A 27,709-nucleotide genomic window follows, 5' to 3' on the forward strand; every position below is an offset into this window, starting at 1 on the left:
GGTTGCCCGACACCAACAATGAAGAATGGTCAAATATGAGTTGATGATCTGCATTGGTTGTGATAGTAGGGCGTTTTCAAAATGGCTCCTGTCTCAGTAACAACGAGTAGCAAACGTTTTCTCCAGGGTTTGCCCAAGTGGGCCCAGCCCGAAAAAAAAACCACCGGTTTTTTCTGCTTGGAGCCACCTGAAGAAAGAAGGAAAAAAACTTAAAACCCACCTGGGTTTTTGAGCTTTTTGTTAATATATTATCAGTACAAGACAACCAAGATGATCAGATTGAAAGTGATTTTTATCAGATTTTGGACTTTCCTTGGGCGAATTGAATGCTTTCACGCTAAGATATACAACAACATTCACCATAAAACCTTTATAAAGTTCTGAATGCACTGAATGAATAAAAAACTTTCCTTAGCTTTAGATAATTACGTAACAAATTAATGTATGGATTATGCTTATAGTCTACTTGAAGAAAAAAATGCAATTTTATATTTTAGAAAATACTTTCCGTGAATAGTGTGCTCGCCGACTCGGCAAAACTGAGGGACGCGGTCACCACAAGGAAGATTTTGGTAGAATAACAGCAGAATGGAATTTCTGTGCAACAAGCCATGGCAAATCAGTGTGTAATGGTATCGGAGGTACAGTTAAGAGATTAGCAACTCGTGCCTGTTCGAAAAAGACCAATTAACAACCAAATTTTGACACCCACTGATCTGTTTGCATTTTGCCAGAAAGAAATTCATGGAATAAATTTCTTTTTTGTTTCTCTTGATGAAGTAGAAGCTGAAAGAGAGAACCAGATACAGAGATTTGTACAAGATCACACCGATGCTGAAACTAGAGATAACCATCACTTTGTTCCAGTAAGTTTCTAGAGTTGCCAGAGATACAAATTCATTTATAGCAAATATTGGATTCTACAGTTCGATTGACAAACGTAAGTTGAAACTAAAGCCAAGTCAATACGTGGTGTGTATCTATGATAACCACTGGTGGACTGGGAACATAAGTGTAGTCAGTGAGGAAGAATATGATGCACAAATTAACTTTATGCATCCTCATGGACCAATGAAAGAGTTTCATTGGCCCTTACAGACAGACATTTGTTCGGTTCCAGAGCAGAAGGATGACTGTGTCTGCTCCAATACCAAGTGCTATGGGAAGATATTTTTGCTTACCAGCAGAAACCATATCTAAGATAGAAAACATGTTCCACATTTTTCAACATGAGTTGAATAGTGTGCTACACTCATAGAGACAGTTAACATGACATTATTGGCGGGTGAGAGTGGGCCTGTGGCTGCACCTGCACAGCCATTAGACGTAATCACTTGGCGATGGGGTTACTAATTTCTCCATTGTATGAACCAAATCGTTAATTTTTAAATCCTTTATTGAGTGTTGACTTTCCAAACCGAATGTCACATAGCGAGCTGCCTCACCACTCTCAGCCAGGGATGTCGTGTCTTTCTCATGTATAGTGACCGACAATGACAATTTTCCTTATTCCATTTTCACAGCAGCGGGTCACGAGGTATTTCTGGCAATTGTTTCATCAAAGATCACATTCAACGGCTGTGATAATAATAAAACAGCTCCACAGGAGGGAGTCAACAGACTACTATTCAACCCCATTCACCCATCTGCAGGGCCATCACACTACAAATGCGGTATCTAAGGAAGTTTGGTAATATCTAGATTAACATATATCAGTACTTTTGGGAGATTGGTAGTGACTTTGCCACCATGGACCAACGCAGGCTAATGAATAAAATATATTTCAAACACATACTAGTAAAACTGGCTGTAAACCAAGCACCCAGCAAAGCACGAACACCAAAATTCAATCCTAATTGTATCGAGACATGCTCTTTGCACTGGTTATGGTTACAAGTTGGTGCAAGGTTGGTAACATGGCCATTTTTAGGTACCAAAAAGGCCCATTTTTGGCTACTTTCATTTTTTCCCATTTCTAAGGCCACATATCCCTTAAATCATATGCACTAAAGGCTAAATGTGTTATATATTCTAAAGTACGTATGTTATGGTTTCTCTCTTTCAAATACCAACCTACTGACTTGACTTCATACAACTTTATGGGGGTCTAAACATGGCATACATTAAACATTTTAGTCAATTTTGTTAATTTATTGAACAAATTCTGAATCCCCAAGGGAATTTGTAAGCAACTGACCTTCATCTACTCTAAAAGGTTTCCTAGGAAACAAATTTTGAAGGTGTCAGAGCTTCCAGTTCAAAATGACAAGCACTTCAAAATGGGAGAAGACGTTTGCTACTCGTTGTTGCTGAGACAGGAGCTATTTTGAAAACACCCCACTACCACAACCAATATAGATTATCAACTCATATTTGACCATTCTTCATTGTTGGTGTCAGGTAACATTTGTGCAAAATTTGAAACAAATCCGAGATGGAGGAGTGAAAACTTTTTCCAAAATTGGTCCACTTGACATGGAATGACCCCTAATGGTAATTCTAACCTTGGACTGTAAGTCTTGCCTTATACCGTCCCAGCAAACAACTTCATTTCTACTAACATCACGTATATGAATAGTGAGTTTCAAATTATTTACAATTCTAGAGAAAAGAGGTGTAACAATTTGATTTTTACATTCAGTTTGAGCTGAAATTTTTTGCGTTCTCTGCCCATAGCTTTTCCAGATTGATTTTTGATTGATTTTTTTAGTTTAGCGTCCCTTTCAGCAGCGAGGCTATATGAGACGTGGACCTACTGATTAACGTGGAATCCGAACCACATGAGCTCCCGCCGGGAATCGAACCCGGGTCTCCCACGCCAAAGGCGCGTACGCTATCCGCTTAGCCACAGCTTTTCCAGAGTCAGCATTAATACTCTTAGTCCAATGTTTAGTATAGAGATACGTTGTCCACGAAAGAACCACTTTTTCCACTGTTCGCTGTTTTGTTCAAATCGGTAGCGTTAACTAAGTAAATAAGTAAAAGTAAAAATTTCCAACTGTAGAGTGGTTTTATGGAGAACTGAAAAATCTTTCCCGTTATTTATACAGGACATCTTTTACACCCCCAAATTATTGGGCCCTTCCTGTAGGGTTACAATGATTAAATTTAACATAATTGTAGCCTTTTGAAACTAACCGACAGAAAAATTGCCAAAAGTGAATATTTTTAATTTTTAGGGAGTATAAAGGGGAGATGAAGAAATTCCCCATGTTATTTATTTTTTTTTTTAAACCTATAATATCATATTTTACGTACTTGGAATTGGAATAAAAAGTTGAAATTCTGTATGCTTATACGTTTTCGTTAACTAAGTAAATCTCTAAAAATAAAAATTTCCGAATATAGAATGGTTTTATGGGAAACTGAAAAATCTTTCCCATGTTATTTATACGGGACATCTTCTACACCCCAAAATGTTTAGTCACTTCCGGCAGGATTAGAATGATGAAATTTCGCATGATTGTAGACTTCCGGGACTAACCTACAGGAAAATTGCCAAAAGTGAGTATTTTTAAATTTTTAGGGGTCTAAAGGGGGATGAAGAAATTCCCATGTTATTTAAATGGCGTTTTCTTGGGATACAAAATCTTATCTTTTAGATAGTTGAAATAGAAAAAGAAAAAAAAACTTGAAATTTGGTAGAATTGTGGATTTAAGAGGTGCGAGGTCGTAGGCCGAGAAAACGTGAGGGTCAGGGGCCCCACTACAAATCAAGTACATGCCTTTTTCTCTCAGCCAAATATGAAGAATACGGATCTCTGTCCTTCATAAAAGAAATCTGTAAATCATACAGAATTAACAACATTCACCACAGGAATTTATCACTCAAAACTACAAGGCGTTCAAAATGTTAAAAGAAGATTTTGAAATTATTTTCTAATGTGTCTTAAGATCGACACAAATTGTTGCTCTAGTTTTGTATTCTTTATTTCTTCTTTGAAGTTTCTTTAATTACATGCAAATAATACCGACTGCGAAGGATCTAGAACTACAATAGAATTCCAATTATCCGAACTGATGAGTTCTGGACGCAACACGGATAACTGGGACGATGATAATAATAATAAGAACAGATTATGTTCTGAAATAAAAATTTCCATAAAATCGCTTTGGTTTAATTTAAAAAAAAAAAAAAAAAGTTCAATATTCAACACTATTGCTTTCACTTAAACGTAAAGTTACAATTTCTAAAATGCAAAAGATTTCTTCGGATATGTTTTCGAATGTGATTACAGAAAAATAGTACAGTAGATGCTATTTAATCAGGCACATTTGGGCCGTACTGAATTAGCGATTTCCCCGGCAGGAATACAAAAAAAAAAAAAAAAAAAAAAAAAAACACTAAATAAAAACACAAATTATTAAAACATGTGCAAACGTAATATGTAACCCGCTAGAAAACAGGGAACACTGTTCTGAAACGGAAAGTGACAGTCATGATAAATACTGAGCTATTTAAAAAGGCAGGCAGCACACTGCCGCAACCTGGCAGTCTTCAACAAATGCCCGAATCTACACACAAGCAGCTCGATCGGTACCAGATTAAAAAGCGCCTACTAGAAATTGGTGAAATACCGACTTGATATAATATCCCAATATAGATTTCGAAAATTTCAATAATACACAAATTTTGACGTTAGTTTAGATAAAAATTTCAAGGAAATAATTATTTTAGGAACGAACACACACAGTTGGTATTTTTTTTTTTTTTTTAAATGTAGGTTTTTCCCCCCTATATATCGATCCGAATGAATGGAGTCCGGATGACTGGAAGTATACTGTATGCATTCTCTCCCTATATGGTTCCCACTAAATGTTGAAACAGAGATATCCTGAGTTCACTGATCACATTGAACCTAAAGACGACATAATAGAGAAACGAAAAAAATATCCTACACAACAGCAAACAAGAACACTCCTCGATGGTGTAATAGCCTGTGCGCGTAGTTTCGGTACACTGGGTCCCAAGGTTCGATATTCGGTGGGAGAACCTTGAAATATGAATGCATAACAGTCAGTGTTCGAAGTGGGAAAAAAAAAGCAGAGGTGGTATGTTTTATTACGATTTTGACTCGACATACCGGGTTGAAATACAGTGAGGGTATGTTGCCTAAAAAATCGCATTTCTATTTACACAATGACTCAAAATCATGGGAGAACTTTTCCGTAGTCACGGGTGGGGGAGCACAGGAGGATTTCTCCCCGCCACAACTTTCTTAGAAATAAAAAGTAAAAATAGAGAATTATACACGAAAATGCTCTAAAATCGAGTTTTTTACCGGTATATTAACAATTTGTAAATGGTTTTCCGCGACACTATTAGCTTTCTGAGTATCTATCCACGAAGACAAGTCTGAAAAGGTCTATCAAGTTTGGCTAAATCATGTACTGTTCTAAAAATCCCTACACGTGATTTCTTCCTACACAGACTCTTAGGTAGCAGCTGCATGCAACAACTAACACGAGACCTTGTGTAGGAGCAAGACAGATTTCGTTGTAGACACCATTTTAAAAACAAAAAGTAGGGAAAAGAAAACAAAATGTTGGTATTGACAACTTAGAAATTATTTCTACATAATAAATAAAATCTTTGACATGTAAAGCTATTCGTTAATTACTGTATATAAAAATGGATTTATTAATGGTGTATTAGCATCCACTTTCCAGTGACGGTATGTCTTGATCACTGAAAAACCAGAGGCGGTATGGCATACCACCGCATACCGCCTCACTTCGACAATTGATTACAGTGGTTCACATTTTATCTTAAACTGTAGGTCTACGTCTCATATAGCTTTGGTGCTGAATACGACGCTAAACTTTAAATGTAACCAACCAACAGCAAAATGTAACAGTTTAAACAAATATAATATCACATTCAAATATTACGCAATAAAATGATCAATGTTTCACCTTTACTGAGATTATACAATTCGAGTTATAATTGGTATTCGATGATCTCAATCTTGCTAGGATGTCCAAGGTGGAAAAACCGGAAGAAAATTACAGTGCATAGTTTAGCTGTGAAACCCCTACGAGAACTAGTGCACTACATTATTACATACAAGAACACACACAAAAGCGAAGCATGTTATATGTAAAATACTATAGTATGCAGTAGTTTTATTGATTGACAGTTATGTAAAGACTACTGATCTTAGCAAAAATACAAATCAAGTTTCTACATACATTACATACAACTTCCATAGTCTTGAAACTAAACGGAAAGAATGACACAATTGATTATTAATCTGTGTTATCTTCTCAGTGTTCTTAACACTTTATTTTACTTCTTTTTCTTTTTTTTTTAATACATCATACATTGAACAAAATGACTTACATTCCGAATATACTGAAGAATGAAATTATGTACATGGATACCAAGTTTTGTTGGCGACTGTACTATGGAAAGACTAGTTTTGAAGAGAACCTCTTAATGAGAAAAATTCGATTTAGAAATATCTGCAAATAGCGAGACTAGGAAAGTGCATTTTAGTGTATAAGTAGATATAATTTCAGTGTCGAACAGCATTTCTAAGACTTCAACTGTGCTTGAGTTTGTTAAAGCAACTCCGTAACGGTAACTATACTTTGTAGGTTTTGACTTTCAAATGTTGTAGAATCATTATAAAGAACGAATTATGTTTAAGGAATACCTGTAATTAGCTAATGAAAGATTAGGAAGTTCATTTCACAGTATTAAATAGATATCTTAGTGTTGAAGAAGTGCATCTCGGTTTCGGTATTGTAACTACGTACTGATTTCTATCAGTTTAACATATTCCAATATTTCTACTGGACATACAGCATCAGGCATGTGATCAACTTATTACACAGAATGATGCAAGCCTGTTTTTGCAATTCTGATGAAGGGTAGCAGAGGAATCTACTCGAAATATTGACATTTGGAGAAATTTAGTCGCCATAGGAATACGCAGGTTACTTAGTTTGATTATAATTTTAGAATGTGCTATATATGCTCCATTAGTAAATTACGAGACACTACTACAATTATAACACGTAATTGTATGAGGAGTGCGTTTTGAAAATTAGACTGCACTTAGATTTTCCAAGAAAAACTTTATTCAAGAAACCTCCATATACTTCTTAAACGAGGGAAAGAAATAATGTTATCTACGCTTAGCGGTGTTGGCAAATTCAACAAATCTGTGGTCGGTATTGCTACATGCATCAGTAGCTTCCTAGACGACAATTATCGAATATAACAAGAATTTTAGGAATGATAATAAATAAATAAATAAATAAATAAATAAATAAAGATTGCGAATCTTGGTCAATAATTAGTTTTTGGATCAGGGGCTACAAAATTTTTAAAGGTCCCTAAATCCAGTTTTTGTATTTTCTACGAAATAAACATATTACACTGAGTTAAGTGATAGTTTGGGTTTGGCTACACTATATGTAGCTCTCCAGATATAAGGTCTACAAGAAAATGTTTGATTGAAATACATTAGATCTTTTGATCCAAAAATAGTGAGCATTGTTTGTATGACTTTCTGTTTAAAAGTGTCCGAAAGTATTTCTCATCTAAAATGCAGTTTAGAATCTACTGGTATTTATCTTTTGCTGAGAGATTAAATACAAAGAATTAAGAACGGTAGAATTAACATCAGGCCAGGTTACAGGTGATAACACAAGAATAGATCATTTGCAAAGAGGTTTCACTGTACCATGTGTAAATAACAAATCGAGAAACAACATAATAAGAAACGCGAAAAAAAAAAAAAAAAAAAAAGGGCTCGAGTCAATTAGATTAGACATGTGAACTAATTTCTTACAAAATCCCAAAAGAAGAAACAGAACTTACGCGATTTTTACAAGAGAAACAAAAACAACATTATCAGCAGTGAATGATGTTACCCATACTATAGAGATACATTTATAGCCGTGTGCACCAACGAAGTTTAAACAACGTTCACTCAAACGCATTCAACATTACACTTTCAAGTTTAAACGTGGTTCCAGGTCTCTTGTTGCACCACTGAAAGTCCAAGTTCAGTATATCTCGTTTAAGTACACTTCGGTCAATTTGTAAAATCGACTCTGATTGGTTGTCATTGTCTCTAATCTTCGTTTAACAAAATAACAAATGAAGAAAGCATACCGCGTGCCAGTCTTTTCGACTTTCGAGATCGTGTACATAGAGTTGTAAATAGTCTAATTTCAGTGATCGTAATTGTGACGGAAAAAAAACAATGAAACCACGAGCAAAAAAATTTTTCCGATTACGAGAAAAGTATTCATCAGTACAAAAATACGAAGACATTATTGAATGTAAACAGACTGACTTGGATCAACCAAGTTCAAAACCCCAAATTCGGCCGTTCAAGCTAAAACCAAGTTTATCCACCATTTGACCGAGACTTAACCTTGAACATTGTTGGTGCAACGGACATTTTCACCGAGGTTGGTTATGACAACAGTTGAACTCGTTCAACAGTTGAACTTCGTTGGTGCACACGGCTGTTAGAAGCAAATTATGTACTTTGATTTACTCCTTCTAACATTTAGTGTGATTCAAACTAAAAACATATATCTAGTGCTGAACATTACTTTAACTACTCTACCACGTACAATAACAAAACATTTACAAAATACATGGGACAATGTTAGGAAAAGCAATGGCTGCAAGGCGGTAAAGATGTTTATGTCACGAGCCGTGCAATACGAAGGAATCTTGCTACAAACAAATGACAAGAGCGATAGTGAAATCCAAAGGAAAATGTTATTAAGTGAAAATAAATCTGACGGGTTCAGGACGAGGATCGTGTCTGACGGTTTCTCATCTAATGGTTAGTAAAATCTTAGACAACGACTACTTACAGATTCTGGACTATGACGTACGTTCTCAAAAAGAAAAGTTACATCTTTCGTGATAAGTTTGATAATTTCATCGTTATTGTTAATACACGCCTTTATCTGTGCCAGGTGCTCTTTATACTTCTCTAGCAGTTTCTGGTGATGTGGAGGCAGGGTGCACAGGAACATTTCCGTGTTCGACAATCGTTGCAAAGAATGAGACCTAAAAGAACAAAATGCGTAAGATGAATACAGTGGGATTTTATACAGCGATATGTATGGGATGCCTTACGAAATATAGCCCACACATCAACAAATCTAGCAACATGTTAAATAATACCCACATTCTCTCTCACAGACAACTATCAGCTAGCTAAACATTTAATCCATTATACAGAAATACACAAATAACATTCAAAAATTAAAAACGGATACCAACCCCTTATAAGTACCTTCATGAAGAAAGTTATTCATGAAGTTCAATCTACTGGTCGAGAAAATAATATGTTCTACTGTTTTTAACTATAATCTTATCAATACGCACGTAAAACTGCAGACTGGAATACATACATTTCCCCTTCTTACTATTGTCCACTATTTTATGAAGTTCATTTTTTTTTTTTTTTCGGTTTCATTTCTAGTAGGACATCTATGATTATTGCATGATGTTTTAGAACAAAAAGAAACCTCAAAGTATACTTCACTCACCAGTAAAAGGATTTTTGAAATAATAATTATATTCTAATTTCTCTATAAGGGTACTTATTAAAATGTGACCACTGCATTATATTTCTAACAGCTATTAAGTTTATTTGTGAGTACTGGTGTTTTGTATACCACTCATCACCTAGGATTGTATGTATTGATGAATATTTGCTGCGTTCTACTTTTAAAATAATTTAAAACAGTTTCTTTAATAGAATTCTTCCTCACCGATGACATTCTACTTAAACGTAATTTTCGCATGTCAAAGCGTGTGGGTGGCAAAGCTTCCATGAAGTTTATCTTATGCAGTGGGTAGTAGCAGCCAACATATTTGTTACCTGGTTTCAGTGTAAAACGGACATATGTCTGTATCTAAAACATATATACAGTCTGTTACAAAATAACTGCACCACCTGCTAAAATTTCAAGGTTTTAATTTTCCTTAGAAAATTGTTAATTAATTTTATCTCTAAAGGGGCTTAACGTATCATACACTTGTTAGCCATTGCATTTTGATGTGTTTTTGTTTATTACTACTCATGGATTTTGTGTGATCTTTGCTCAACAGGTGGCAGTGCATTCACTATGCAAATGGCTGCCTCATGTATGCGCAAGTGAATGGTAATCCGCTGATCGTTGTTAATGAAAATTTCTTCCATACCTGACCTTTTGGGCTTGTGGATTGTTGTTTATAATTTGTATATGATATTTAGTGCTTTGTGATTGTTCCTCAATAGTTAGTGTGATTACATACTAAAAATGGGTAAAATACTGAATGACACATCCCCTCGTAAACAAGGGAAGATATTGGCGTTGAACTATCGTGGCATTTCGCAACGTCAAATTGCAAAACAACTTGAACTGCATCATACAACGGTTGGTAGAGTTATTAAAAAGCAAACAATGTATAACAAGTCCTCTTTGAGAGACAAATGTGGTCGAAGGCGAAAAACAAGTCCTCGTGTAGACAGAAAAATAAAGAGCCTAGCTCTGACAAACAGAGCATCATCTTCACGACAAATTGCTCAAACTGTGTCCGATGATACAGGTGTTAGCGTAAGCTACGTGACAGTTGTCAGACGGCTAAAAGAACAAGGAGTTAGGAAGAAAACACCTAGAAAGAAGCCGATACTTAACAGAAATCACGTAAGAGCCAGGAAACACTTTCTTACCATGTACGAAGCGTGGGGTGTTGAAGAATGGGAACATGTGATTTTCTCCGATGAGAAAAAGTTTAGGGTGCTTGGGAATGACAGTGGCGTCCGCCTATGGATGAGAAGTGGTGAAGAACTTAATAGCGACTGTATATCACCGACAAAGAAGTTTGGTGAGAGTGTAATGGTGTGGGGCTGTTTCACGTCGAAAGGTGTCGGAAGATTAGAAATTTGCAACAGGTCAGTTAACGCACAGTATTACATGGACATTTTAAACCGTAAACTTCTATCAACAGCAAGGGATCATTTCTCAGGCAAAAACTTAGATTACTTCATATTTCAAGATGATAATGCGCCGTGTCACAGAGCTGCTGTGGTTAAGAAGTGGTTTGCAGACATGCATATCCAAAGGTTGTGGTGGCCACGTAACTCTCCAGACATGAATCCTATTGAAAATTTATGGCATATCATGTCCCGCAAGCTTTCAGGGAAGTGCTTTCAAACAAGGAAGGAGCTTATTGAAGCTCTGGTGCAAGTGTGGTTCCATGAGTTAGACGAATCCTTGTGCCAATCTCTTGTATACAGCATGCCAAGTAGGTTGGCATCATTGAAAGCTGCATATGGGAAACATACAAAGCACTGAATGAGGTATATACACAGTTATGGCTTTTATATACTTAACAAAACTGTTCAAAAAAGCTCGCATTCAATTCTTGTTCATTAATGAGATGTTAACATGCGTTCATACAAAGTACATGAAAACAATTATATTCACATTTTTTGTAATAATGACAATTTGTAGCATAGTATTATGTAATATATTGTATTTGAATTTTTTGTCTCTATATATGCAGTAGACAAAACACCAAACGATGTATGAGAAATAATTTGAAACCATTCCTATTAATATCTTTCATAATATATATAAACATTCACAAAATGTATAGATTTTTCGTAGGTGGTGCAGTTATTTTGTAACAGACTGTATATATAGTGCAAATTTCCAGGACATGTTGAGCGTTTTGTGGTCTTCTCGGTGTTAGTTTTTATTGTCTTGCTTGCTGTAATATTGAAAACTTTTTTTTCTTTTTTCGAATGCAAAATAATCCTACTTGGACTTCTATTCGGAAATTACTAAGCAAAGCTGATACACAGTTATGAAGTGCGCTTCACGGATAGCAATCACTAAATAAAAACACTGGATTGCATACAAAAGTAAGATTTTAATTTTAATAATCGCATCTATCAGTAACATAACTATTCACACTTGAAAATTAAGTTTTATTTGAAATTTTCATTTTATACCACTTCTGAGCAACCAAACTGGAAATGGTAGTTCAAAATAATATCGTGTCCAAAGTACAGAAGCGAATGAACTTGTGCAAATTTTAACTATTAAGTTAAAGCGAAGTAGTTCAAGTGGTAGAGCGTTGGCTTCGCATTCGGGAGGTCGTGGTTCGATTCCCGCTGCCGATAATTCTGACTGGGGTTTTCCTCCCTCATACCAGGCAAATGCCGGGATGGTACTTACTAAATAGGCTCTGGCCGACACCTTCCCAAATCTTTTCCATTGTTCTTGTTGTTAGATATCCAGTATAAAATGGCCTCTGAGCTGTATCTGGTGATTGTTAAACAAATAAAAGAAAAGAAAAGAAAAGAAAAAACAAACTCAAGAATGTGTTTAAATATTTTTAATACTTTTTTTTTAATAGCAAACTCCACCTTCGTCAGCGGTATATTTATTGACGCACGCACACACACAAAGCTGTTTCAATCACATCTCGTAGCCAAGTAAAACTTTGAAAAATTAATAGAATAACACAGTCATAAGTGAGTATTAGCCAAATCACCATTTTCAGGCCTCGAAAATTCTAGGAAGGAGTCGAGCCAAAAATGTCCAATTCTATTTGTCTCCACACAATCTACAACTGGATGAAATAGGAGATAGTAGAATGAATAATGATGATCTTATAAGACAACAAATATGGTCATAAACGGGGTGAAAATAAGTAAAATCCCGTTTCTGTTCTGTTATTTCGGTTACGGAAGTTAATAATCATAATACAATGAGACTCAAATGTACAGCATAGTATGAAAACAAGTGTCATGCAGAGGATGAATACGGAAAATCCCGTTTTGAACGGGTAACGGAGCAATCCTGCTTTCTTCTCTTCGTAACAATTGGTTTGCGTCTTTAAATTGTTAACTATTCCACCATCGACATTTAAGACGAAAATTCTTTCGTGTGCGCGTCTGCTTGTTTGTTTCCATATAATAGGGCGTATTTAGAGGGATCCTATCCTCCAGCCGATTTTAATATATATATATATATATATATATATATATATATATATATATATATATATATATATATATATATATATAACTTTAGGCGAAATTTATGTATTCCGTGCCTCAAGCAGTTCCAATTTTTTTAAAAAATACGCCCATACCAAATATCAGTAACTTTTATGAAAAAAAGTGTCATTTTGATAAACGTTGCTATACTTTTTCCTTAATACTTAACCTTTTAAATTATATTACCTATTTTTATTCTATTAAAAATCGAATCTTCATCATTCGATTAAAAAAGTATCAATAAACCTTTTTATTACGTTTTTTTTTTTCAAGACTGGAGGCATTCTAGAACATGTTACATATGCTTTCACGCCTTTCTGCGTCGAGACACAGTGTGTGATAACATCATAAATTTAAAAAGATATTTTTTGTTATGCCTATTATTCTTATTTTTTGGCGGGCTTACATTTTGCATTCAAAAGACTGAAATTTTGCACACTCCTTCAGTGCACCCCTTAGTATTTTTAGATGTTTTCAGATCTCTGCGTGAAAACAGGGGGTACAGAGGGGAAAATGTAAAAATAAATATATATATATATTTTTAACAAAACAGCGTTTTTCGAGATTCAGATGGAGATATATGAATTGTACCGTTTGAAAGGCTGTTCTATTCTGAAGAAAATGATGTACAAACCATGATCCTAGGATAAATAGGGATGTTTCAGGAAACTGTTACCTGAGATCCTGTTTTACACGGTAATCTGGGGTATTTGGAGGATATTATTTTTCGCGGGCTTACTTTTGCACCTAGAAGATTGAAATTTTGCACATTTATTCAATGCACCCCTTAGTATTTTTCACTGTTTCAGATCTCTACCTTAAAACAGGGGGTTGGTCCAGAGGGGTACAAAGTAAAAGAGGATATTTTTAACAGAAAATCCCTTTTTCCGTGATTTTTCCGCCCCAGATACACGATGGAGATTTGAACGGTACGATTGAAAATCTTTTTTTATATGAAGAGAATAATGTACAAATCACGACCCTAGGATAAATAGGGATGTCTGAGGAAATGTTTACATTACATGCGGGTTATCTGGGGCATTGTGGGGATGTTCTTAGCTCATTGTTAAATATTTTCCCCGCCCTTACTATTCAAGACAGCTTGAAATTTTATACACACATTTAGTACATCCCTTAGTATTTTCCAGTTGATTTTGAGATATGTGTATTAACACAAGGGAGTCCAGAGGGGATCAAAATAAATAAATAAAAAAAAAAAAATCCCATTTTCTCTCAAAATTGCCTGCTTCAGGGACATCACAGGGAAATGTGAATGTTACCGTTTCAAAGGTTGTTCTATTCTGAAGAGAATGAGGTATGAACCATGATCCTAGGATAAACAGGGATGATGATATAGCTGCTTGACTAAAAGTCTATAATTTACCTTTAAAAAAATGCCATAATTTAAAAGGGTTAAGAAACATTATTTTGGAATTGATATAGGTTAACAATTGGGGATTAATTCAAAATTCAACCCTAATACTTTCACTTAAATGGCATAATTAGCATTTAATACTAATTCCTAATGCTTTTTCTTCAGTTCGCGACTTGTAATTTACGAGGAGAAAGATTTGATTTAAATAAAAAAAAATAGATTTAAATAAAAAAATCAACAAAAATGATTTTTTTTTTTAAAAAAATGATTTTTTTCTACCTTGATACAAACTGCAACGTCGGAAAGTATAAAATTATATCAAGATACAGGGCAATGCCATGAATTTCTTTCAGCTGTAACACGTACAGTACATATAAATGGAACTAAAATATACTATATATATATATATATATATATATACACCCATTACTAACAAAGCATGGATGAAAAACAAGTACTAATAACCACGTATAATTAGTCTAATAACGTGCATGACATTGCAACTCTGATCATGACATCGCACTGCACGCATTTTCATGAAGCAACACTATCAGGCAAGTTTGAACCAGCTCGCTAACGCTGAAACCAGCTCGCAGCAAGACGTCAGTTCAGAGTTGTGCTGTGTTGGACAGTGTATTCAAGAGGACTGTCATAAGAAAACTTATGGGAAAGTGAGCAGACGTTTAACTCTAATGAGTGAATTAAGAAAGGCTGGTCAACAGCTTTTACAATTAAGAATAGGAAAAAACTTTGTACGTATCACGAAAAGAAGTTTCTTGCCAAATATCGTCATTTTGGACAAAAGTGTCGGCGATCCTTTTCAATACGACAAAGATCGGAAGAATTGAAAAAAAAAAAAAAAAGTTGTGTGGAAATAACGCGTGATCATCTTAAAAGTAAGAAAAACCAACTGGTGGAACTTATTCTTAGCACGTCACTTGTTCAACCTGCTACAAAGCCTAATTTGTTGGTTCTGATGTAAATATGGAACAGGAAGTGACCAAGGGTATGTACCTGCACAACCTAACCTATAAGTAGTAGATGAGGTGTGTTCTATAGTAAGTATGTCAGAAGTATTAAAAAGAAAAAGACTCAGTGCTGTAAAATAACAGGGTGCATTACGTAAAAAGTGTAAGAGAATAACAAACACACTGCAAAGAAAATTGTAGTAGTCATATTCAGAAAATGAAATCATGATGGAAAACAGAACTGTGCTAATCCTTTGTACAAAAAATATGATGCCCTTACTGAAAAACTGAAGATTAAACATCCGCGTGCTACCAATGAAGTTAAAATTATTAGTTTAATGCTGGAAAGCTTGCCGGCGAGGAACTGCAGATTTCGAAATATCTTGTGTGATTCGGTAGGAAGCTAACTAAGATACAGTGTTCTTCCAGTTTTTAAGAAGAAAGGACAAAAGCAGTTAAATACGGAAATTAAAAAAGCCGCTCAAGATTTCTACCAGTTCGATGAGAATAGCATAAATTTTTGCTTTCAAAAAAACAGCGAAAGTGAATGGAGTGAAGGAAAGCAGACATAAACGACTGAACTTTGTATAACTTAAAAGAACTGTACATTCATTTCAAGACTATGTGCTCAACAATACAAATAAGTTTCTTCTCCAGTGCCTTGAGACATAAATGGTGTGTCCTTGCTGGGTCTGTGGATATCCACACAGTTTCTGTGTGTGTGTTTACCATCACAATGTCAAGCTTAAGTTAGAAGAACTAAATGTTGACTTCCAAGGCTTGTTAGAACCGACAACATGTGATCTACGTAGGTACAAGTGTATAATAGATGTGTTCTAGCTGCTCTGGGGTAGAAATTATTGATATCATCTTAATACTGAAATGGATTAAACCCTCAATGTTAAACAGTGGGTGACTACAGACAGGTCCAGCTTAATAAACATAGTTTTGAGTTTTAGTGAATTTACTGAAAGCACAGTTGGTTGGTTAAAAAAACAGCTTTAAATCGTGAGAACTGCATGGTGACGTTTCCACATATCAAACCATCTGCATTAGTTTTATCTCCTTTTAATCAAGGCTCCTATGTTCAATTCTCGGCCGAACCACAATCCTTCTTTCAAGTGTAAACAAAGTAGCGGTTCAGATGTTACTTTAAGCGAAAGTCTTTTTTGATAACCTTGATATTACATAAGCATGTTTAGCCTAAACATACGAAATGAAACCAAATGTATATTTCTACTTGCCTGAATGTTGTTTTATAAAGAAGCCAGGGTTGTTTAAATATATTGATAGAAATTGGCAAAATTTATCAACTACCTACGTAGCTTCCAACATTTGCTTGGACTGGACTTTCAGTTTTAATTTTATTGACTGATATCTACATACTAATACTCAAACAGCATCACTATATATCAAAAGCTTGGTCTGCGTATTTAAAAGAATATAAAGCCAACCTCGATGATACTTATTGCACGTATTGGGTAGTTCTAAAAAAAATTACATGCTCGTAATTCAAGATGGGATACAAAGTTATTATTGGGTAAATTTTCAAGCGACTTAAATCCTTTTGTATATTATTTACAACACGATACTATTGCTGTGTATACATTTCAGATGCAAATGATAAATTATCTGAAGAAGATTTCGCCATCGGTAAAAAAATGATTTGTTTCAGTGAAGTGGCAGGTATCCAGTACGAGAACTAAAAGAATCTACTAAAAATCTGTCATCACGAAAGTGACTTCGGGTTTTTTCTTATCTTTTCTTTTTTTTCTTTTCTTTTTTTTTTTTTTTTTTTTGTTTTGTTTTGTTTTGCGTCTGCTCACGACAAAGGCCTGTGCGACGGTGTACGGGGCACAACCAAACAAGAAACGTCAAAAAATAGTCTTCAAAGAGCATACACAAACCAGATTATGAACATTCAAGATTTGTTATGACTTTCGTGAAAAAAAATATCACATGAATCAAGTGTTCACGGAAGCTGTACAAACTAATGCACCTATCCAAGAGCGAAAGTTTTCAGAATCAAATCCGTATCTCACATTAGGACAAGACTGATTTGTACCGTTTACCACACGTACATTCCGATGTTACAGAATACCGAATTCAAGTGAACATGAAGATGTACAGATAACATTTATAGCCACGGAATTCCACTTTTCTGATATTTATATCCAGGATTTGATCATGGCTTCCTTATGGAGCACTACGTGGCAAAGAGCATACACTTTGAATTTCGTTTCTACCTTATTATGGGCCGATTCCATTCCAAATTGTCCAGGCAAAAGAAAATTGGTCCCCATCAGTCTCAGATTTCATTCATTTGCTTTATATGGGATCTACATACAATATTATTAGATCCGTATTTTTTTCTTTTTGTTACCAAAAAAAAAAAAAAAAATTCCTTCGATGTACAGCCTTCTGGAATGGCTGCCCTCCTCTCGGATTGCTCGTAAAACTGAAAAACATATCAAATTAAAAGTTTCATTGTAGAGAAACAAATGTATTTAGTAACATAATCGCAATAATAGGAAGAATATAAAGTAGTGTGTTTCGGTGGAAGGGAAAAATTCGTCTGTTGGTCAAATAGGAATCGTGTAATTCACTCGCAATGTTGCCAACTTCAAACATTTTTATTTCTGTCCTCATGAACCTTATAAAATGTCAGCTTCTAGCATCGAAATCTACTCGATAAGGTCCCTCAAAAATGTAAAGGACTTATGTTTGTGATTATTACATCCTACGCTATAGTATGAAGAAAAATTGAAAATTTCATTAAGACGCCATGTTTGGCTGCCATTTTCTCAAAAACCCCATCATTTAAAAATCTGATTTTTTTTTTTTTAACAACTATTGGAGAAGTACCTAAGTGTTTAATATCCTTAACCGTTCATGAGGCTGCAGCCCCTAACGTTCGCAATTAATTACTGAAATTTCGATTTTTGTATTTGGAATGTAAATATTTCCTATGGGCATTTAGGTCCTGTACACAAGGCGATTTGAAAGGCAGTATGAAAATTTTGAAAGTTGAATCCTAACATCAAATCAAGTAGGAAAGTTCCTATAAACATAAGTCGAATTCCGCTTCGTTTTCGAGTTACAGGCTTTCCAACTCGGAGCCCAAAATCGGCTCCCTACAATGGAAAATAAAATATATATTTTCGCGTTAAATCAGAAACTACGAGGGAGGATCAATAATAAGTTTTCGGCCTAGAGTAGAAAGAAAAAATATAAGATCTTCACTTTTTTTTTTCCCTCAATGTAGTCTTCCTGGACCTCAATACGCTTGGCCAATCGATGTTCCAATATTTGCATACCCTTCAAAAAGAAACTTTCGTCGAGGTTGTCAAAATACTCCTCTACCGCACATATAACATCGTTAGCACTGTCAAATCTCTTTCCCCGTAGTTGCTCCTTCAAATTCAGAAATAAGTAAAAAAAATCATTTGGGCCAGGTCTGGTGAATAGGGTGGGTGCTCGATCAATTTGAAGCCAGCATCATGAATGGCTACCATTGCAACTGTTGACTTGTGGACCGCAGCATTGTCCTGATGGAAGAGCACTTTGCCTGACAACTTTCCTCTTCGTTTCTGCTTGATGGTTTCACGCAAACTTCGGATTAAGTTGACGTAATAGTCATCTGTGATGATCTGTCCATGTGCCAAATAGTCAATGAATAAAATTCCTTCAGCATCCCAGAATACTGATGCCATTATCTTCCCGGCGCTGGGTACGACGCTGAATTTACGGGTGCATGGGGAACCATGGGTTTCCACTCCACAGATTGCCGTTTCGTCTCCGGATCGAAATGATGCACCCAAATCTTATCCATGGTTACAAATTGCTTGTAAAACTTTTCCAGATTACGCTTTATCTGGCCAAAAGTTCTTGGGAACAAACCACTGGCTGCCTCTTTCTGATCTATGAACAACATTCTTGGCACCCATCGAGAAGGTATTTTTTTTCATGTGTAGAACATCGACCAATATTGGCTGCACTGTATCATATGATATCTTAGTGTCCTCTACGATTTGGCGTATAGTCACTCTTCGATCAGCCATAACAATATCATTTATCTTGTTTACGTTTTCTTCATTCGTCACTGGGCATGGGCGACCAGTACGTGGCGCGTCCATACATGAGTCTCTGCCAAGTTTGAATTAGTGACACCATCTGTTTACAGTTTAATATGATGGAGGAGAATCATGGAACGTACTCGCCAATTCTTCATGGATTTGCTTTGTGTTAAGTTGTTTTTTCAGTAGTAACTTTATCACTGCACGGTACTCCAAGGCTCCATTTTCAGCAAATGGCACAAAACGGTTCACTCACACACTTGTAATTAGAAAGGAAAGTGAGTTAAGATACTTGAGATTTTACGTGTAAGCCTACTAAAGATTACAACACAACATATTAAATTTCCGAGGCTGGATCTTATTTCTAAGGGCATCAGGCCGAAGACTTAATTGACCCACCCTCATATACGTTAAAGTTATGATGAAATTCAGAAAGTTGATTTGTATCAATATGATGATTTTTACGTGCGTAAGAGCGGTGCAATTCGGTTGGCAGTGTTATCAACTTGGTAGTAGAATTTTTGTTTCCAAATGACACTAAGGTTTTATCTCGTTATGACACTAAGGTTATTGATAGTTTGCAACATTGAGTGTGAATTTCACTTGATGTTTATCATCATTAGTAAAACCAAAATTTCGAATAAAAATTACGTCTGCGTAAGTTGTAATAATAATAATAATAATAATAATAATAATAATAATAATAATAATAATAATAATAATAATATATAATAATAATAATAATAATAATAATAATAATAATAATAATAATAATAGCAGAAGAAAATTTCTTTTTTTTTATTATTGCAGAACCTCTCGTAACTCTAAGCATCAAGTTCGAATTTGCTCAAGAACGTTCTTCTCCAACCACGAAACAGTTTGTTACGTCATTCGCAGTCGTGAACATCGTCCTAGTCTTCTCTGGAAGCATGAAAATTGTTATCACTGGTAACATGACATCGTAGTGCACTAATTGCAGTGTTTGTGTGAATAACAATGAAGAAGTCCTCAGTAAGGACCGTATTAGATGTGTTGATAATGTTAATAGGCATAAGAGGTATGTGTACAGAAAGAATTCCCGAAAAAAAATTTAATTATGCTGTAAAATATATGGATTGCGTACAGCATGTCTGTCCAAACGTATTATTAGGGGAGGATGATTGTGTCCTGTACACAAGGCGATTTGAAAGGTAATATGAAAAATTTTGAGATATGAATTCTTCGCCGAAGTCTAGGTTTCACAGATGACGGCCTTTTTAATGGCGACATATTCATGTTTAGTACGTTAACTGTCTGGTTAAGTTTCCAAATCTACATTCAGAGAAAAGAATTCTTCATCTTGCTAGTGCATAATTTCATCTTTACACTTTCATCCGTGGTCATCAATATCACACACATATTCACGTTCTTCACAGTCTTTACACAAATAATCCTCCCCTAATACTACGTTTGGGCAGACACGCTGTACGCAATCCATATATTTTACCGCAAGATAAAATTTTTGTCGAGAATTCCTTCTGTACACAATTCTCTTATACCTTTTAGCATAATCAACACATTTAATACGGTCCTTAATATAATAGGACTTCTCCACTATTATTCACACAAACAGTGTAATTCGTGCACTACACTGTCATGTTACCAGTGAAAACAATTTTCATGCTTCCAGAGAACACTAGGACGATGTACACGACACCGAATCACAAACAAACTGCTTCGTGGTTGCAGCAGAACTTCCTGAACACGTTACAACTAGCCGAGCAGATATCACTTGGCTTCTTGAGCAAGTTCGAACTTGATGCATAGAGTTGGAAGAGGTTCTGCAATAATTTAAAAAAGAAATTTTACTATTATTATTGTGACAACTTACAGACATAGTTTTTATTCGACATTTTCGTTTTACTAATGATGGTAAACCAAGTGAAATTCACATTCAATGTTGCAAAGTATCAATAACCCACGAGATAAAAACGTTTTAATGAAATACGTGTAAGTTTTCAAAAACTATGATGATGTGGGGAAAATTGTGCTTCATGTGATGTTTACAACCATTAATGAATAACAAATATCAAATAAAAACCACGCAATGTCATTTGGAAACAAAAGTTCTACCAAGTTGGCAACACTGCCACCCGAACTACATCGCCCTTAAGCATGTAAAAATCATCATTTTGATACAAATCAACTTTCTGAATTTCATCGTAACTTTAACGTACAATTTCTGATTTAGCGCGAAATATGTTTTATTTTCCATTGTTGCGAGCCAATTTTGGGTCCCAAGTTGGAAACCCTCTAACTCGAAAACGAAGCGGAATTCGACTCATGTTTATAGGAACTTTTCTACTTGATTTGATGTCAGGATTCAACTCTCAAAATTTTCGTACTGCCTTTCAAATCGCTTTGTATATAGGACCTAAATGCCCATAGGAAATATTTACATTCCAAGTACAAAAATCGAAATTTCAGTAATTAATTGCGAATGTTAGGGGCTGCAGCCGCATGAACGGTTAAGGATATTAAATCCTTAGGTACTTCTCCAATACTTGTAAAAAAAAAAAAAAAAAAAAAAAAAAAAAAAAAAAAAAAAAAAAAAAATTTAAATGCTGGGGTTTTTGAGAAAACTTAACGAAATTTACAGTTTTTCATCATACTATAACGTAGGATGTAATAATCATATTTTTGAGAGACCTTATCGAGTGCATTTCGATGCTCGAAGCAGACAGCTGATATGGCTCATAAGGACAGAAATAAAAATGTTCGAAGTTGGCAACATTGCGAGTGAATTACCCGATTCCTATTGGACCAATAGACGAATTTTTTTCCTTCTACTGAAACACACTACTTTATACTCTTCCTACTATTGCGATTATGTTACTAAGTACATTCGTTTCTCTACAATAAAACTTTTGACATGTTTTTCAAGGAATCCGAGAGGAGCGCAGCCACTTTAGAAGACTGTATATACAAGGAATTTTTTTTTTCAGCAAAAAGAAAAAATACGGGTCTAATAATTTTATATGTAGTTTCTCATTTTAAAAAATAAACTGAATCTGACACAGTCGTGTGGACCACCATAGACGATTTGAAATGGAATCACTCTCTGGATGTTACATGTAAGAACCCGATATATTTTTATACATACACAATAGTGTCCTGAAATAACAAAACACATTTTATTCGTAAATTTTAAAAATATGCGTGTTCATAAGATAGGACCGCACCGGTTACTTTAGATTCTGTTCGGCTTAACATGTCAGAAGTAATCGCGGCGGTCCTTAACGGACTTAGCCCAGAGTCACTCCACGGTGATCCCTTTTGAAAATTCTAATAACTTGCATGTATATTGGTACATGTTTCTTAAGCACAACGGTACGATTACAAATATTGAATTTTATTCCTGTGCCCATGGCGACCATTTTTACAACACGGCGTGTGGCACATCTTAACAAAATCGAAATTAACGTCAAATACAATATCTCAGAAATGAAAAGGGGTTCAGATATGATTCAAACACCAGTGGAAAGGTTATGAAGTGACTTTTAATGCAGTATTAAAACTTCATATGCCTCAATTAATGTCAAAAAGTCATAAGCAAGCAGGTGCAGTTAGACGAAATAGGACATCGTACAAACGAATAGTGATGATTTTATAAAGCATCAAATATAGTAACAAACGGAAATTTGCCAATGTTTACACTTTAATATCTCTGGTGAGAACGAGCAAAAGTCTGAAACTTACGTTAAATGGAAGGTAGCTATACAAACTGTAACGTCGGAAAGCTGCGTATACAATTATGTCCAAATACAGGGCAATGGCATATATTTCTTTCAGCTTTAACAGTACAATACAGCAAATGAAACTACAGAGGACTACAACAGTAAAATACCATGTTACTAAAAAAGTATGAACAAAAGACATCCTAAATAGGAGATGCCATATGAAGTGTTTCTCCACTTAGCTTGCGTATACCCATCGTCTTCGAACGTCTCTGCCACCTACGGACGCATTTCCGGGCAGACCCTGCCGAGTCTCGATTAAATAAGGGTAATAGTATACATGAGAACCCCCTGATCTGCGTTTCTTCTGTATTCTATTACCACTTCTACAAGAAATACCATAAATTTTCCTACGTAGTGCAATAGTAAGTAGTATCCATGTGCACAAGACATGCGATAAGCGTTAAATCCCCCCCCCCCCACACACACACACATACAAATAGTCGTAGATAAAGTACAAGGGCACTAGTACAGCTACGTTCTTTTTTATTTTCGTATCAGTCGATAAGTAAATAAAAGTCGCTTTGTTACCCCCTTTGTAAGTTCGTACATACTCAATGAATAATCCCTAAAAGTATGAGCGTCCTGCTCCTTCGGGAACTGATGCAGCTTCACTTCATGTATACTATATGGTAAAGCTTGGGTAAGCCTAACTAAAGTGAATCTGCACCCTGTAATGGAGCTCTCCTGAGTTGGTTTCTCAACCTGATACGCGAGTACACTGATGGTACGTGCGACTTTGGTAGTATTAACAATATGCTTTGGTGGTTTGGCGATAAACCCTGACATAAAGGTAACTGATTCCTGTGTAACTTATGAGATCAATGGAATAAAAATACACTGTATGGAAATGAAAGAAGAAACGCAGATCAGGGGGTTCTCATGTATACTATTACTATGCTAATATGCGAAAGGCTGTAGCGACTATTGGTGATTACCGGCAACGTAGGTAAGGGTGTATCAATAATAATGTTAAGTATTGGTTAAACGCAACTTAACCCGAAGGTAACCTGAAATTAGCGTAATTTACCATCCCCCAACCCGAAACGGAACGTATACCCACGTGTATATGTCACAAAAAGCACAAATTAGCCTTTGTTTCATAAACTGGCGGAGGCTAAGGGAATTTACATCAAAGTTTACAGGTCTCGTTACGGTATGTAGTTGAGGGCAGTACTTCAATTATGGTGGATGGACAAACAGTGTGTGCACAGGTTTTCTCGGAGATATCCCGTTTAGCCTCGGAGAATGAAAGTAGGACGTTAAATTTACACATGTATATGGTGGATTACGTAATAATTCCGCTGAGTTTGTGCTATGTCTTGTTTGTTTTAGTCATCTACGGTAAATCATATTTATAACCAGATAATTTCTTTTTAAGTTTATTTTCACTGTAATTCAATATCTTACCCGACCTAAAGTAAACGGAAGGGTTTATAAAGCGGAGCGGAGTGTGCTGTTATCGTTTAGTCATAAAACTTCAAATTAACTTACATCAAGGCTACTTTAATCATATAATAGCTTATTAAAAGGTTCCAGAATTACAAGTATGATATTACATTGGGAAAGTTTTCTAGAGTACATAATTTTATCCTTATAAGTTATTAACAGATTTGTTCACTAGGAAAATGAATATTACTGTTGATTTTTCGCTTTGTTTCATCATTTTCTGTAATACATATTAAACCTAGTCAGATAATTTTCTGCGTACAATACGGAAAGTTCTAGTGAATACCTGTAGTATTTGAACGCTCTAACAATTCTAAAAAAATGCTGTCTCTCTTCTTCATCGTCAGTTGGATTACCCATTTTCCAAAAAAATATTTCAATTCTACTCAAACTGCTCCGACTACTACAACTCCGCCATCAACTCACAGATCAGTGTTGCCAACAAGTTAATACAAAAAGTCGCTAAATAGGAGATGAAATGACTCCAATTTTGGGTGAAAAGTCGCTAAAAAAATTTTCGTGGAATTTTGCCTCTTTAATATATATATATATATATATATATATATATATATATATATATATATATATATATATATATATATATATATATATATATATAAGATATGTGATCAATTCAAACCATAGTACTATCTACGCTACAAGAACATATATGAAAGATATGTATAACTAATAATTATTTCACTTTTATACATTTTTAACTTTATGATCAATTTTCCTTCAGCGAAATCAAAAATGAGTTTAGAAAAACGAACAAAATTAAAGGTCTAGGAAAAAATCTTACACACTTCACTTCTACCCTCGCTTCTACATATAATCTGTTTGCTATCGGCAATGTATTATTTGTGCCTCTAAAGAAAGCTCTGTAAACTAAAGGACATTAAACTCTGGGATTGGTCCCCATGAGTAGGTTAAAGATAACAGCAATCAAAATGGGAATATAGAGATAAATGTTATGCACTTTCCCAGCTCGTCAACACCTGCACTGATTCAAATAAGCAAAAGGAATAAACATATCTGAACTGATTCGAGCTAATAGTGCTTATTTTAGGACAAGTTGTTCGCAGCACAAAAGTTGCTAGATTTGTAGGTAAGTCGCCAAATCGTCATTCTAAAATCACCAAAAAAGTCGCTAATCGGAAAAATTATTTTTTGTCGCTATCCTGGAAGGCGAATCCCCCAGATTTAGCTACTTTTCCCCCAAATTGGCAACACTGTCACAGATCAACTATTTATTTTGCGCCTTTTGACAGGTTTCACCAGATGGCAGCATGTTCGAAATTACCAACAAGAAACCAAAACAGCAAAGAGAATCCGGAATGGGACTCCATTTTGTGTTTAAACTAAAATGAACATTTATTTCATGGGAATAATAATAATAGGTCTAATAATAATAATAATAATAATAATAATAATAATAATAATAATCCATGAATGTCATTTCATATGAATCAAGGCAAAATTTGGGCGGATCGTAATATAACGCAAGATATGCGTTGAGATCAATTTAGACGCAAATTAGCCCGTCAAACAAATAGTAATTTTACTGTTAAAATGTGTGAGTGCGAATGAAAGAGGACTGTTTGAGATAATACCATAATTTCCACTGTCGGAACATGTCTGTATAATATAGGAAACAAGTATTTTATGTTTAGAAGTTTAATGTTACCAGTATTAAATCATTACAATGGCTATAGTTAAGTTCAAATGAGTTAATAGGATGTGAAGGGTTTGTTGCACAATTCTTATTCTTATGTTTCCTGTAGTATACATAACCTCCGTCAATGACGTGCCTGCTCCCTACGGTCGTACTCCCGCGGGGCCCCTTTCTGTGTTCCTGCGCTGGTTCTGTTAAATAGCATTCTCGATTTTAGTGTGTGTGTGTTTTGTTTTTTTTTCCCTTTCGTATATGTAGCATATGTCTGGATGCGCATTTGTACCTCACGGGAAAGTCCCCGTAAAATTAACCTGCACGCATGAAATCAAATCCTATCTTAAGAAACAACTTCTGAAATGCTACGTGTGAATTCCGCAATAAAATAACTGCAATCTTATAATAGGATAACATGTAATCATTTCCACTGTACTTCAGTTTCCGAGCATATAAACAATCTGTACGTAATTATTTTTTTTTAATTATCCCAGATTAATAACAGTATTAAACGTCTGACTAAAGCAAGAAAAGTCAGATATATGTTTTTTATTTGATGGACTCTTCTTTCTTAATTTACACCCGACATTCTTGTATATTAAATTCTCAAATTAATACTTATACCATTGCCACAAAATTTAACAATTGTTATGGGCATGCAAGCACTGTAACTACATAAATCATGTATATTATCAACAAAAATACTAACAATATCTTCCAGCGCAGATATTAGACTCCGTTTATTATTATAAGCACACTTTGAACATCAGATATGGAAGAGAGTAATGAAAAGACAAATGGTTTTGTCACGACGCCATTATAGTTCTTTCGTTTTTTCCTGCACTCAACTCGAGCGCTGATTGGCTATTGAACGTTCTTGAATTGGATTGTTTAGAACAGGACCGCAACGAAATTACTTGAACGAAACTATTGAATTCAAGACAAAAATGACGTCAGTGCTGACGTCTTTTTCATCAAATAGTCTTGAATAGTCTTGAACAAGACTCTTGTTCAAGCTTTCTTGGATCGTCTACAAGCAGTATTAGAACAAAAGGTAAAATTGGGATTTCCACAAAGCTTGAATATTTTCCATCAATATTTGAAATGCAATATGTACTCGGGTATACACCGGTAATTAACATTAAGAGATCAGATTTAGAAAATTAGAAAACAGAACACTCGGGCAACTACCATAATTGGACAATATATCTTGCTATCAGCAGTGTGACGTGGGTAATATATTGCTGTAATCGATCATTGCTCACAGAAGAGTTAGCCTAATAAGAAATCATGGGCCTTATGCAGAGTCGTTTTGACGCATGATTAGAGCCCTACTAAGGAGCTCGACTAACGTAT

The 27,709-nt window shown here is 35.1% G+C and overlaps 1 protein-coding gene across 2 annotated transcripts in view; it reads right to left on the bottom strand.

The window, feature by feature from the left end:
• The window catches only part of LOC145668103 (carnosine N-methyltransferase), a 61,067-nt gene extending 35,955 nt beyond the window's left edge, over positions 1–25,112 (bottom strand). The window contains exons 1-2 of one of the 2 annotated variants that reach the window (XM_081735631.1): positions 24,971–25,112; positions 8,869–9,046 (exon numbers count right to left, since the gene is read on the bottom strand). In XM_081735631.1, coding sequence (XP_081591757.1) covers positions 8,869–9,046; positions 24,971–25,044 — 252 coding nt within the window. In that variant the 5' untranslated portion in view covers positions 25,045–25,112. Of the gene's footprint in view, positions 1–8,847; positions 9,047–24,970 lie in introns of both variants that reach the window. The other variant, XM_081735630.1, reaches the window with a different exon arrangement.
• Positions 25,113–27,709: the final 2,597 nt, after the last annotated feature.

This window comes from Thermobia domestica, chromosome 13 (assembly GCF_964235325.1).
Source record: "Thermobia domestica chromosome 13, izTheDome1.hap1.1, whole genome shotgun sequence".
In the NCBI taxonomy this organism is placed as follows: Eukaryota; Metazoa; Arthropoda; class Insecta; order Zygentoma; family Lepismatidae; genus Thermobia; species Thermobia domestica.